We start from the raw sequence: 15,037 nt of genomic DNA, 5'->3' as shown, positions 1-15,037 counted from the left end.
CCGACAGAATTTTTATCCTTAAAAAGTTTCCAGCGAGCTAGGGGCATGTCCCCTCTGAAAACCACAGGGTTCAATCATGTAGGGACTGTAACTGTCAAAAATTATAGACAGACACCTGTGACCTTCCCTCAGGTGTCTCAGCTCCAAATACGACTCTGCATTGTGTGACTGTTGTGAGAAACTGAACCAAAAGGCCATCTACAAAGGCAAAGCCAAAATGTTGTTGCAAACCTACGAAGTAAGTTTAAATATGACTGGTCTCTATCTATGTCGTATTCACCAATGTGCTCCCGAGTCCGATCCTGTGACCTATCATTTTTTAAGTCACGAAGATCAGGTAAGTCAAAGAAGTATTAAAAAAAAAAAAAAGAAATCCAAGCATGTCTCTCCTTCGTCCCGCCACTCTCACCAGTCATGCGACATCCCAAGTACTTGAAGGCCACTGAGTCAGTCCTCCGTTTGGAGCACATTCCAAAGTTGCTCCTGATGCAACTAGACTTCCCCAGACCATCGACTATGCCACAACAACCCCTTCTCAGATTTTACTTCAGAAAATCAGTATGTCATATCCCTCTGGCGATTACACAGAAAACATGTAATTTCCCCCATCAAGGGCTTGGCCAAATCTGGCAATTCGAAATTCAGTTCCCATCTGCTTAAGAAGTTTTGCTGCTTATACAAAGTAGTAGTGAGAGAGAGTGATGTAGGTGAAAAAAACAGCTGAGTGTGCCTCTGGGTTCATTTGCAGCCAAGAATCTGTCAGCTATGGAGTGTTTACTGCAGAGGCTTTAGAACATCCACCTAGTTCAAGTATTTATTTATCCAACATACATTTTTACTAATCTAATTAAAGGGTGTTGAACCCTTTCCAGTGTTATTTCATTTAGGTACAAGAATACAACAGCAGAAAGTGTGAAGGGGGTACATGTAAAGATGTGGGTTAAAGGAGGGGAGCGGGAATAATGCTTCATGGCTACAGTATGCTAGGAAATATCAATAAAATATGTGCCATTGAAATGAGTCTGTGAAAGATTTCATTTTGTGGCGCTTTTTTCATTTATTTATGCTTGTGTCCCTCTTTAGTGGGAAATCAATGGCACAGTCACTGTCTTGAATGAGGACGGGAATACTTGTTCTCCAGGTCCTGCTGGTGCTGTTTTAGTAAATGGCAGACCTTCCAGCATTTTGCAATTTGCAAAATAATGCAAAATCAGCTGAGGAGCGCGATGACTGCAATATTTATCTGTTTGGCCGCAAAAAAAGTCTTTATCACACAGGAAAAAAATTGCGCCATCTTATTGGCTGTAGCACACAAGTCACTATGTGATGTCGTACAGCCGTATTAGCTTCCTGCTTCCTCCTGCCCCATTAGGGATTACACAGGGCTTGAGTAGGGGTACACGCAGGTACACGGCGTCCCCCTACTCTTTTCACAGGGTGGACGCCGTCCCCCCTGCCAAGAAGTTGGATCCCACAGAAATATGCTGAACTTGTCTCCGAGTAATTTTCAGACACCGGGACACGTTCAGCAGCACCTGCATGTTGCCTGCTTTCCATTCCCAGTAGCAACGTGCAGGCAACGAGGGAGCCTTTTTTCACCTCCAGCTAAGCCAAAGTTAAGGGGCCATCCGGCCTCCTTTTGTTTGTATATGCTGACTGGGGGCCGCCTGGCACCTCACATTTAAATATAAATACCACACAGGGAAACAAAGGCACAAAGCTTGCCTTCTCTTCACAGGGAAACAAAGGCACAAAGCTTGCCTTCTCTTCACAGTTAATTAAGAGAGGCATGCTTTTGCCTTTGTTCTGTACCTGTCTATAAATACAGACACTGTAAGACTGTCAGATGGGTTAGTCTGTCCTAGTATTTACACAAATAATTTAAACAGAACTATTCTATTTCTTTTATAGCGCTACGTCGTGATGTCAGGTGGTCATTTGCATACTGTTTTACTTGGTCAGTCCCCCCACTTCTTTTTATAGGACTTGTGCCCTGGGATTACAGAAGCAAAAGTACAATGTACACGTTCAGATCTTGTACAGCTCAAAAGTACCGCTTCATTGGCAAACTCTGTAAAGTGGAGCCAATGTGTTTGGGTGTAAATCAAACCTATTTGGCCACTTTGCAGGTTCTTTGTCATGTGTTCCGTGGCTGCTCTTTGAAGGGGAAAAAGACAACATTTTCTGCAATGTGTTTTTTAGAAACTTTTTTAGATCCATTTCAGTACGGAACGACTGTAGGAAAAAGAGGGTACGCGCGGTTTCTTGAAGTCATGGTTTTCAGCAGGTGAGAAGCGAGATAGAGACAGAAGGAAAGGGAAAGAGAGCGAGAGAGAGGAGGAGAGAGAACAGACCAGAAGAGGAGAGAGAACAGACAAAAAAGTGAGAAGCGAGGTGCATTTTTAATGTTTACTCCGGAAAACATTCCATCTTCCACTCTCTTTTTCAGAATGAGCAGACAAGTTCTCCATGCAGATATAGCAAAATGGTCCAGTCTGTCAGGTCAGAGGCCCCTCCGTGAATATGAGTGTATCTTAAAACTAGAACTGCATGGGCTGCTGCCTGTCAGGTTTGAGGAGCCATGATCTGGAAGGGCTGCATGCCTTGGGCCAAGTGTTGTTGAAAGAAAGACAGGAAACAAAAGTAGCGCTTCACTGGAAAACTGTAAAGTGGTGCTAATGTGTTTGGGTGTGACTTAAACCGACCTGGCCACGTTGTTTCGTTTGAACATTCTTTTTCTTCCTTTTGTTTCTCTGTCCTGAAGTTGCACTTCCGAAAAGACATTTTCAGCAATGTGTTTTTTTTCTTTTTTGGATTATTTTCTCAGGGTAACGAATAAAGTAAAGGAGAAGAAAAAGAGGGTAAGAGCCGTTTCTTGAGGTCACGATTTTCAGCAGGTGAGGATGAGCGAGATAGAGCCAGAATGAGAGGAAAGAGAGAGAAGAGAGAGAAGTGAGAGCAGGGAGAAAGAGGGAGCAAGAGAAAAGAGCTGCCAGCTGCCTCAATGCCAAAAGCAAAATATGAATTCAATTTTATCCACACCCCTCAATCTCTGTTAGATAGGTTTTTGGGGACATAACAAGGGGCAAGGGACCTATTTCAGCCCATGTAAGCAGCTGGAAGTATTTACAAAGCTGTACCTCTTGTAAGAGTCCCACGGAGACTGTAGCAGCTGACGAAGGTACAGATTAAGGGGCTTGAAAAGGGAAGGAAGCTATAATACCGAATAACGATCCGTAACCCAACATTTTAATTCAATAATGAACTGGATTACATTCCCTCATGGAACTGTGGAACTGTGAGTGTTGATTTCTCCTTGAAGTCTAGGTTTCCACATTGCACTTACCGCTGTTGACTAACTGCTTTGAGGTTGGGGTTCAGGTTATTCCATTTTTTTCTTTGGTGGTTGAAGATTAACAGTCAGTGGAGGGCTTGAGCAAAGCCTAAGGATGGAGTCCTTGGGGTGATTAATAAGCGACTGGAAGCAAGCAATGGAACATGTGTCTACAAAAGGCTAGAGTGAAGCTGCAGAGACAATGAGTGATCTTGGCCAAGAATCCATAACAAAACCAAGAAGAGTAGGGCAGTGCACTGCACACATGTGGAGTCAGAGTCATAAGACCTGAGGGAAAGACATAAGTGAAACAGATGATGGACTACTGATAAGAAGTCAGTTTACATTGGAATATCCCGCATATTCTGTTACTTAAAAACACCCATTGTCAGAAAATATTATTGAGCGCTTTTGGCGTGTTGATACGCACAATACAAGAAATCTGTGAAGAAATCTCTGTGAGAGAGAAGGCCTGCAAAAACTAAGATGGAGCGCAAAAAAACTAAAAGGGGCCTAAGTTCACCAACAACAACAAGGAGGAACCGATGACAGGGGATGAAGAATAAATGGGAGGGGGAGCGCTATGAAAGGAGCAGCTAATAGTGGGAGTTATTTTAAAGACACTTTTTTGTTCAGACAGGAATGTATATTTTCAGAAAAACATGTATTTCTAATTATTGTAAGGAGAATATACCTTTTTTTATTTTCATCTATTCGGCCATGTGTGTAGCTGCAAAGCGGTACATGCCACGTGCTTTTTGGACCTGTTTTTATTTGACACGTCATTGGTGACAACTTCAGACACTTGTATTGGTTTTGCCATTAGAAATTCACATTTTGATGACTTCTGTATCTGTCATTTAAGGAACAAGCACAGGCTTAAAAATCACAGTTTGCAAAAATGTTGCTGATGAAAAAATCTCAAACTGTTTGAAGGTTTCACACTTGACCTGGGTCACATCGTGTGCAACCATTGCAATCACTCTGTGACCCTGAACTGCACATCCTCCTCTGATGCAAGAAATCTAGTGGTCATCTCATGCACAACGATCAGTGCTCTCCCTCCTCCCCCCAGTGAACTGTGTACTTTTATGTTAGCTGGGCTTCATTAAAATGGATAGCGTTGGCCTGTGTTAGGATATATCTGTGCATTTGTACCCGATTGTTTTGTACCTCCATACATGTTTTATACAAGAGCCATACCCACTCGCTTTGTCAGTGACTGTTTCGCTAAGCATTCGCTAAGCAATTAAAATGTTCTTCAATCAGTCTGTTACATTTCAAAACGAGGGGTCCTTCAGCAGATGGCTCTGGGGTTTAGACCTACTAGTCTCAAGTCAGCACAATGCCACAGAAAACAGGATGACTATCAACCCTGTGCTATTGTGCTTGGCTTAACCTATGATCCAGAATGTTACCACAAAGGAGAATACATCAATCAAACACTCTCAGACACTTTAAACACGCCCATTTCAAAGTGGAATACTCTGCTAAAACAATTACCATTGATTTAAGGCTGAAAAGGAAGGATTACAAGTAAAATAAAATGCTGCAATAATGCTGCAAAATGTCAATTTCTATGCCGCCATATTCCCATTTTTGTGCTGCTAAATTTCCATTTTTGTTTAGCAAAATTTGTAAATCTATGCCGCAATATCCTGGGGGATCTGGAATGGGATATTTATCTTCTGGGTAGGTGGAATTCTCATTGATAAGGCCTGTGTTGAATAATTACCATTTTTAAAGAAATTTCATCTTTTACAGGTCAGTAGTGCAAGTTCCGGAAAAGGGGTTATACAGTTGAAGTACCTAGCCACAGATACCAAGATGATGAGACTGTAATATGTGATTAAAAAATGCATATTACCGGCAAAGTCCCTCCCTTCAAACAGTACGAATTAATGCTATGACATAACACTTAGAAGTACACAAATTGTATCTTAAAACAAACCGGACTGTCTGTGCCAAGAGTAAAGAAATGTTATCCTTTGCATAAAACAAAATCTAGAGCAGTAATAATATGTGGCTGAGATGAACAAATTAAATAGTGGGGAAGTTTAGAAAAAATGCGGAAAGATGTTGGAGGTCCTAGAGTTTCCCCTACAATCTTGTCTGGAAAGAGTAGATTTAGATCAGATGTGAGCAAGAGGGCTCTTCTTGTATGAAAGGATATCAGACTGACCACAAGAGCAACAAAAATCTTAAGGCACCTTGAGATAGTGCAGCAAGACTCAGAGATCGATGAGCTATTTCACTCATTCAATAACTACTGGACCACCTTTTCTTACAAGTCTTTACTCCCTGTGCTATTTCAGCAACTACATAGGTTGCATCTCCTAGACATATGTCCAATCATCATTATGGAGTTGTAAACGCAGTCTGCTCTCATTAATCACTTCCCACCACACATTCTCTACCAAATCAGCAGCTGTGACTTAGTTATTTAGTACAGACGTTAAGCAGCATAATAAGTGATGTGCAGATTGTCCCAGCCACACCCTTAAAAAATGACTAAACAAGCAGAACAACTGGCTTCAACTGAGAGACCTTACCTGAAGAAATGAGCTGGATGTCCCCATGGTAACATCCAAGGTCACCTTGCCCAGAAGGAGCTGAACTTTCCCAGACTTGCGAATTAGCAGCTTTCCCACTTGTCCTTCTGCTAGATCTTCAAGGGAACAGGTGTTCTCTGACAACAAGAGCTCCTGTAGAAATAAATTAGGAGTTAAACTACCACACATCTGCTGAGAAATTTTAAAAAAAGTTACTCACCTGTACACTGTGGTTTTCCAGTATTGATGTCTTTCATAAATTCACATGCTTGAATTTTCCCTGTCGTCATGGTGGGAGTCCCACAGTACTTAAATAAGTAGTACTAAAAGGAGTACATTAGAAAGCATTGCGAAAGCAATTGAATTTGTTAACCAATTCTCATCCTTATAAAAAAAAAAAACTTCAGCCAATGAGGTATAAGCCCTGAGACCACAAGCCCCGGCAGAGCCACCATTCCTCAGATTTGGAGCACAAGTGTGAATAAAAGACTAGTCATCATGAGGTATAAAGTGGCCTGTCTAAACGGGGAGGTGGGCGGGCTGCATGTGAATTATGAAAGATATCAATACTGGAGAACCACAGTGTATAGGTAAGTAACTTGATTTTTCTTCAGTATTGAATCTTTCATAGATTCACATGCTTGAAACAGAGTAGTTAGCAGTACAAAATAACTAAAGGAAAGTGTTAAAGGCTAGGACACCTTCTCTCTGAGAATAGAAGAGTTCAATAAGCTATTAATCAAAACACGAAAAAAACATGTAATCCATTGAGAAACTATACATCCACACTATATTTATATATGGTGGAATCATTAAAATCCGAAAGGAAGCATTCTGCTGCTTCGTAGGGAAAGCCAAGATAAATCTTTCAAATGCTCATTCCCATAACTAATGAAACCCTTGCAACGTCCTCTGTCGGGAAACTGGCAGGGAATGGTGAAGAAGATGGTGAGAACGGTGCAATGTAGTCATCCCACTCCCTACCAGCAGCGTCTGAGGTCTTGAACTAAGTCTCCTTCCTCCAGCTGCTTGTCCGGGTTACTTTCAATGTAGTCATCTCTAATGGTTATGACCAGAGGGGACACCAGATTCTCTTAAGCTGGAGGAGGTTCTAAAGTAGTGGTGTTTCCAGCTGCATCTCAGGGAATGCGGGGTGCTGGTGTTTGTGATTCCGGAAAACATTTATAATAGTCATAAACCATGAGCCTGAGATCCATGACTAGTGAAATTGGCAGTGCTATGGGGTCACCCCATGAAGGTGGCATATTTTCATATTCCTCCTCGTAGTCATAGTGTTTTGGGACTGGTTCATATCCGTGTGGCCTGGGCAGAAAATGATCTTTAAAAGAAAAATCTCTCTCCATATACTCAGAAGTATCTCCTTGATACTCCTCCTCATTGTCAGTAGACAGATGAATGTATAAAGAAAGGAAAGTTACTTACCAGTAATCCTAGTTCTTCATTATATTTTCATTTAAGTCATGAACAATTGAATTTGCCAAGCCTGTGCGAGATTTCAGAATACTTCACATACACACACACACACACACACATACACACGCACACACACACACACATTCAAAAAATAAATACAAACATTTACCATCTATACCCAGAAGTTGTGACGGAGGAAGCGGAAATACCTTGATCAAGGATGTCCACTCTGATGTAATCCGTGCAGTTTCCAGTAGTAAAGTGTCTTTCTTCTGTTCCATCGACGACGAGATGCGCTTTATTTTATTCATCGTAGTCGATCCCTGTATTGACATTGGGGATTTGAACATTGTTGTTGACGGAGTGGTCGTCGACGAGGTCGTCGTGGGGCGGCTCTTGATTGAGCAATCGTCGTCACCCCTCTCGTCAAAGCCATCGGTTCTGTCATCGGAGCGCTCGTCGTTGGCACAGAACCGAAAGTAGCCGTTAACAGCGATTTCAATTTTCCTGCCATCCACGACAGAGCTGTTGTCGATGGGCCCTTCGACAAAGTCTTTTTTGCTGATGAAGATTTGAGAGGAGTGTGAGGCACAGAAGCAGTCGATGGTCTCTTTTGACCAGAGCTTGTAGAAGGCTCTTTAGAGGCTGCTTTTTCAGATGTATTTCCAGCCTTTAACTTTTTTGACTACGAGATGAGGTAGAGGTTTCATTTTTCACTTTCGCTCAGGAGTAGAGTGAGTTGAGCTTCATTAATGAGCCATATTCAGATCTGGACTTTTTCTTCTGAAGCCATATTATTAATCTGGCCGTTCTGTCCTTCAGAGTCTTGGCAGAAAACGTTCTACAATATCTACAATGCCTCAAGATATGGTTGGTCTGTAAGCAATATAAACAGCCCTTATGAGGATCCTCTGAAAAGAGCCTTGCCTTCCCACAAGATCTGCATGGTCTGAACGATCTCTTTTTATATCCTTCAGACATTTTGAAATGAAGCAAACACAATATAGTATACTGAATTCCTTTAAGAATATTCCTAAAGAGGAAACGAACAGGGTCAAAAGTTCACTAGTAGCAAGAACCGAGCAGAGCTCAGGAAGACTCCTTCTCAATTGACTTTCGGTTAGAAATCTGAGGTACAGTGGCTCTGCAGGAGCTTGTGGTCTAAGAGCTTATACCTCATTGGCTGAAGTTTGGGTATTTTATAAGGATGAAAATTGGTTAACAAATTCAATTACTGCAGCAATGCTTTCTAATGTCCTCCTTTTAGTACTGCTTATTTAAGTACCGTGGGACTCCCACCATGACAATGGGGAAGAATTAAACATGTGAATCTAAGAAAGATTCAATACTGGGGAAATTGTCAATGGCAAAAACTCCCTCGGGACAACATAACCTGCATGATAAAGAATGATGCAACTCATCCAACCATGAACCTGCTTCCTCACCTGGCTTTTTTCCTGCTTGACCAGAACGGTCTGCCCATCTTCAGTCTGCATCTCAGTCTTTATGGGCTTGGTGTCTTGGGTGGGAGGCTGCCCAGGAAGAGTGTCCGGTAGCTGTAGAAACAAAAGCTCTTCCTCCTTGGACAGATTCAGACTCTCCAACAGCTCTGGTAGAGATATATCTCGTGGGAGTCCGGGAACCTTCTTCAATGTGGGCTTCAGGTCTGGAAGTGCATTCTTGTCATCATCAACATCCATTGGTTCCTCTTTCACTTGAAGGAGAGAAACCAGAAACTTACCGGGAAGTTAGAGAGAAAACAATATCTCACTATTTAAGCAAATAAGCATCTTCTCAAGAGAATATGGTACTCGGCCAAAAGCAACAAAAAGGGGAAGTGTTACTGCCATCACAACTATTTCAGTAAATGAGGACACAAATCATCTAAAGAGAAGGGCACTATGGCACATCGCCTCTCAAGGAAATGAGGAGAGATGCTACTCAAGATGTATATGCTTTTACTAATCAATTAGCCTGATTTCTAGTCAGGACTAAATGCTTTTAGCCTCTCATTTGTATAATTCACCTGGGCTCGCAGTAGAGATTGTAGCCAGTTCTGCATTTTCCCTCCTTCCCTGAGATTCAGTCTGTAGATTGGTGTGTATCCTTTCCTTTGGGCCCAGACTCAAACTGACTCTCATGTGCTCCGATACAGATGACTGTCTAGGACTGTGGTACTTACCTTTCAGAGGAAGGTTAACCTCTGTCTTTTCTTCCTTAGTATCGGTCAGCCATGGCTTGCAGTCCTGGTCATCACTCTCTTCCTTGAACAGCCAGCCAGAAAGTGCCAAAGGCAGCTGCACTGGGGTATTTCTGGTGTCATTCTTTAATCCTGGATCATCGATGAACTGGTGGAAGAAGAAGGGATTTAACAGAGAAGAAAAAAACACTGCAAAACAAAACAGAGTGGATTACTAAGCTAACAATGTACACCATTTGCCATTAATTGGAGGACTGGAGAGAAAGCCATTAAAGTGCTCCTCACTAATGAGTAGAAGAATAAACAAGACAATAAAGCAACCACTGATTTTGAGACAGAGGGTTACAGTAAACAAACTACACAGCCACAACCCACACACAGAAGAAGAGTGGGAGATATTGCACACAAAAAATCAAACCAAAAACACCTCACTACCACCACTCACCTCTGACAGGAGAAGGTTTACTGTACAAGCAATCCACGGCAACCCCTCTACTATAGGAAGACAGATTATCAAACTAGCACAGACATTAACACCAACTAGTAAGAGGAGACAGATGAATGTATAAAGAAAGGCAAGTTACTTACCAGTAATTCTAGCTCTTCATTATATTTTCATTTAAGTCATGAACAATTAAATTTGCCAAGCCCCGTGCGAGATGCCAGAATACTTCACACACACACACACACACACATACGCACGCGCGTGCACAAACACACGCACACACACACATTAAAAAAACCAAATATAACCATTTACCAAACAATTCAATTGAAAAGCTAAGAAAGTGCTACCAGTGACAGACCTTAGTATGAACTATCACCTCGTCAACTTTATAAATTTCAAATGTTTTCCACACCATTTAATTACAATATTAAAAACAAGGAGCGGACATGTCTACAAAAGGAACTGAGAGAGTTGTTGCAGTATCACCCATACCCCCTTCATTAACAGAGCTGAAAACATGTAGACGTGCAAGCAGCAAAATGCAACCAGAAGAGTAGCTGATCTGTATACTTGGGGAATAAAGACACAGTCCCTTTAAGAATCCAGCAGTCTCCCCTATCCCATCAGGGCTTGTAATAGAACTATCACAAACTAATTTCCAACAACAAAAAAGGTTCATAGTAACTCTTATTCATGACACGGAGGAGGGAGGGTTGTTCATGACCTAAATTGACGCTACCCATGATGCAGAACTAGGATTACAAGAAAGTAACTTTCCCTCCTACACCACAGGATCTTCATTGAGAGTCATACATTTTAGAATATAATAGCAAGCTTACCCCTCATTAAATCTTAATCAATTAATGGGATACCAAACTGTCAATTCGATACAAGCTCTAACCAACTGGCAAACAGTTAACCAAAAGAATGTTTAAGTGGTGAACGACCCACCAACGCTTCTGATCCACCATCTATTGCTAAGCAATAGTGCTTGATTAACGTATGAACGGACTTCTAAGCTGCAGCTTCACAAATCTCTCCAATCAGAATGTTCCTCAGCCAAGCTTAAATAGGGGCTTTTCCTCTCTTTGAAAGAGCTTTGGATTTTAATGGCAAGGGTCAGACCCAAGAAATAATACATCACGATACAGATTGCTTTAGAGACTGCATAACCTGCTTTACACATACCATAATTAACAAATAGTTGGCTAGTTTTCCTTAACTTGTTAGTTTTCTCTAAATACAAAAACCAACACTAAAAAAAATCCAAAGCAAGAAGAGCATTCTCCGCAGGAGTACGAGGATGTTTTAAAAATAATGGGAACAAAAATGCCTGATTTAAGTGAAAATCCAAAACTGCATTTGAGATAAAAGATGGATTAGTCCTTAAAGCTTCTTTTTCTAAGTGCAGAAGTGACAGTGCTTGGCTTTAGCGAACCGTACAAGTTGAAAACAACTTTCCACGAAAAATGCTACTAAGAGAATGGGCTCAAACGAAAGAGCCAACAACTTTGATGATACTAAACTAAGCTTCCAAAGAGGAGATAGGTTCTGAATGTGTGGAAAACCATTTTTAAACCTAATACATTTTTAATAACAGGAATAGTGAAAAAGGATTTCTGAGAAGGACTCTTTATGAAGTACATGATTTCTCTTAAATTTAATGATTGATGAATGTTGCAGGCCTGTTTTAGTTAAGATACAGGCGGTATGGTAGAATCGCCTCTTCTTTGTAGGAGACAGTGTCTATGTACTTCTGTTTACACCTTAAGAACATTTTCCATTTTCAAACATTTGACCCCCTCATGTTCATCCTCTTTAGATTCTTCAAGAATGTTACCCAACAGCTTTACATGCCCATATTGGATGAGTTCAAGGATGTTGAACTTGGATAGAATGCTCGTATCTGGAACTTGCGGTACAAAAAGGGGTGGTGATGGACGGAGCATCTGAATCAATCAAACACTCACACCCAGTCAAAAGATCTGGGTTTAATCCATCACCGTTCTTTAGCCCACTCCGCCACCCCAGTTCAGACATGGCTATATGCAAATCAGTCTGACCCTGTGCCTCATGGGAACAGTCCAGCCCAAACTGCCAAGCCATGTCTTCCCTGGACCGGAAACAAGCTTCTGAGGACCGGTTTCTGGCATTCCAGCCGTCTTCAGCCCGGCTTGCTTGAATCCAGTGGCAAAGTGAGCAAGGGACTCACATCTGAGCATACCCCGCCACACTTATGGCGGCCAAAAGCGGTACAAAAAGGGGTGGTGATGGACGGAGCATCTGAATCAATCAAACACTCACACCCAGTCAAAAGATCTGGGTTTAATCCATCACCGTTCTTTAGCCCACTCCGCCACCCCAGTTCAGACATGGCTATATGCAAATCAGTCTGACCCTGTGCCTCATGGGAACAGTCCAGCCCGAACTGCCAAGCCATGTCTTCCCTGGACCGGAAAGAAGCTTCCGAGGACTGGTTTCTGGCATTCCAGCCGTCTTCAGCCCGGCTTGCTTGAATCCAGTGGCAAAGTGAGCAAGGGACTCACGTCTGAGCATACCCCGCCACACTTATGGCGGCCAAAAGCGGTACAAAAAGGTGTGGTGATGGACGGAGCATCTGAATCAATCAAACACTCACACCCAGTCAAAAGATCTGGGTTTAATCCATCACCGTTCTTTAGCCCACTCCGCCACCCCAGTTCAGACATGGCTATATGCAAATCAGTCTGCCCTGTGCCTCATGGGAACAGTCCAGCCCGAACTGCCAAGCCATGTCTTCCCTGGACCGGAAACAAGCTTCCGAGGACCGGTTTCTGGCATTCCAGCCGTCTTCAGCCCGGCTTGCTTGAATCCAGTGGCAAAGTGAGCAAGGGACTCACGTCTGAGCATACCCCGCCACACTTATGGCGGCCAAAAGCGGTACAAAAAGGGGTGGTGATGGACGGAGCATCTGAATCAATCAAACACTCACACCCAGTCAAAAGATCTGGGTTTAATCCATCACCGTTCTTTAGCCCACTCCGCCACCCCAGTTCAGATATGGCTATATGCAAATCAGTCTGATCCTGTGCCTCATGGGAACAGTCCAGCCCGAACTGCCAAGCCATGTCTTCCCTGGACCGGAAACAAGCTTCCGAGGACCGGTTTCTGGCATTCCAGCCGTCTTCAGCCCGGCTTGCTTGAATCCAGTGGCAAAGTGAGCAAGGGACTCACGTCTGAGCATACCCCGCCACACTTATGGCGGCCAAAAGCGGTACAAAAAGGGGTGGTGATGGACGGAGCATCTGAATCAATCAAACACTCACACCCAGTCAAAAGATCTGGGCTGAAGACGGCTGGAATGCCAGAAACCGGTCCTCGGAAGCTTGTTTCCGGTCCAGGGAAGACATGGCTTGGCAGTTCGGGCTGGACTGTTCCCATGAGGCACAGGGTCAGACTGATTTGCATATAGCCATGTCTGAACTGGGGTGGCAGAGTGGGCTAAAGAACGGTGATGGATTAAACCCTGATCTTTTGACTGGGTGTGAGTGTTTGATTGATTCAGATGCTCCGTCCATCACCACCCCCTTTTGTACCGCTTTTGGCCGCCATAAGTGTGGCAGGGTATGTTCAGACGTAAGTCCCTTGCTCACTTTGCCACTGGATTCAAGCAAGCCGGGCTGAAGACGGCTGGAATGCCAGAAACCGGTCCTCGGAAGCTTGTTTCCGGTCCAGGGAAGACATGGCTTGGCAGTTTGGGCTGGACTGTTCCCATGAGGCACAGGGTCAGACTGATTTGCATATAGCCATGTCTGAACTGGGGTGGAAGAGTGGGCTAAAGAACGGTGATGGATTAAACCCTGATCTTTTGACTGGGTGTGAGTGTTTGATTGATTCAGATGCTCCGTCCATCACCACCCCCTTTTGTACCGCTTTTGGCCGCCATAAGTGTGGCAGGGTATGCTCAGACGTGAGTCCCTTGCTCACTTTGCCACTGGATTCAAGCAAGCCGGGCTGAAGACGGCTGGAATGCCAGAAACCGGTCCTCGGAAGCTTGTTTCCGGTCCAGGGAAGACATGGCTTGGCAGTTCGGGCTGGACTGTTCCCATGAGGCACAGGGTCAGACTGATTTGCATATAGTCATGTCTGAACTGGGGTGGCAGAGTGGGCTAAAGAACGGTGATGGATTAAACCCTGATCTTTTGACTGGGTGTGAGTGTTTGATTGATTCAGATGCTGCGTCCATCACCACCCCCTTTTGTACCGCTTTTGGCCGCCATAAGTGTGGCAGGGTATGCTCAGACGTGAGTCCCTTGCTCACTTTGCCACTGAATTCAAGCAAGCCGGGCTGAAGACGGCTGGAATGCCAGAAACCGGTCCTCGGAAGCTTGTTTCCGGTCCAGGGAAGACATGGCTTGGCAGTTCGGGCTGGACTGTTCCCATGAGGCACAGTGTCAGACTGATTTGCATATAGCCATGTCTGAACTGGGGTGGCAGAGTGGGCTAAAGAACGGTGATGGATTAAACCCTGATCTTTTGACTGGGTGTGAGTGTTTGATTGATTCAGATGCTCCGTCCATCACCACCCCCTTTTGTACCGCGTATCTGGAACTTAGTCAGAGATTGGGCTTGCATGATCTCTTCCAGTGGGTTGCTTTGGAGAATATAAGTAGATTCCTTGTATCAACATCGACCTGTCAAGTCTAGGCCAGTCCTGCCACCTAATTCCTTGAGTGCAATGTGGTTTTAGAACATATATTTGACAGAAGGGGGAAAGGTCCTCAAAATGTATTTACCTGCAGTGCTAGAAAACGCCAAGACTATGCAATAGAACAAAACATGTTGGCTGTGGCTATATTTAGTGTTATTTGGAAAGAATACATTTATAACCTAATAAAGAAGAAAAAATTATACTTATTGGACTTCTGAATGTTTGAACACCCATTGCAATCTATTGGGGTGCATCCTGGTGCTCGAGTAACAGCTTTCTCCTTTGCAAGCAGCACTATTGGCAGCTGGTGATGTACAGAGTGTACAACAAATCCTGAATAGGGGACGGCTCGGGAGGTGCAAGCTTTCTCAACTAGTTG

At 43.4% G+C, this 15,037-nt stretch overlaps 1 protein-coding gene across 2 annotated transcripts in view; it reads right to left on the bottom strand.

Moving 5' to 3' along the window:
* Positions 1 to 15,037, bottom strand: part of POLR3D (RNA polymerase III subunit D) — a 200,826-nt gene that overhangs the window by 20,492 nt on the left and 165,297 nt on the right. For both annotated transcript variants that reach the window (XM_078666377.1, XM_078666376.1), the window contains exons 6-8: positions 9,503 to 9,668; positions 8,766 to 9,034; positions 5,887 to 6,039 (exon numbers count right to left, since the gene is read on the bottom strand). In XM_078666377.1, coding sequence (XP_078522503.1) covers positions 5,887 to 6,039; positions 8,766 to 9,034; positions 9,503 to 9,668 — 588 coding nt within the window. The remainder of the gene's footprint in view (positions 1 to 5,886; positions 6,040 to 8,765; positions 9,035 to 9,502; positions 9,669 to 15,037) is intronic.

The sequence above is a fragment of the Lissotriton helveticus genome, chromosome 11, assembly GCF_964261635.1.
Source record: "Lissotriton helveticus chromosome 11, aLisHel1.1, whole genome shotgun sequence".
NCBI classification, from domain to species: domain Eukaryota; kingdom Metazoa; phylum Chordata; class Amphibia; order Caudata; family Salamandridae; genus Lissotriton; species Lissotriton helveticus.
Note: the sequence above shows the minus strand (reverse complement) of the source record. Positions and strands in the feature narration are given on the sequence as shown.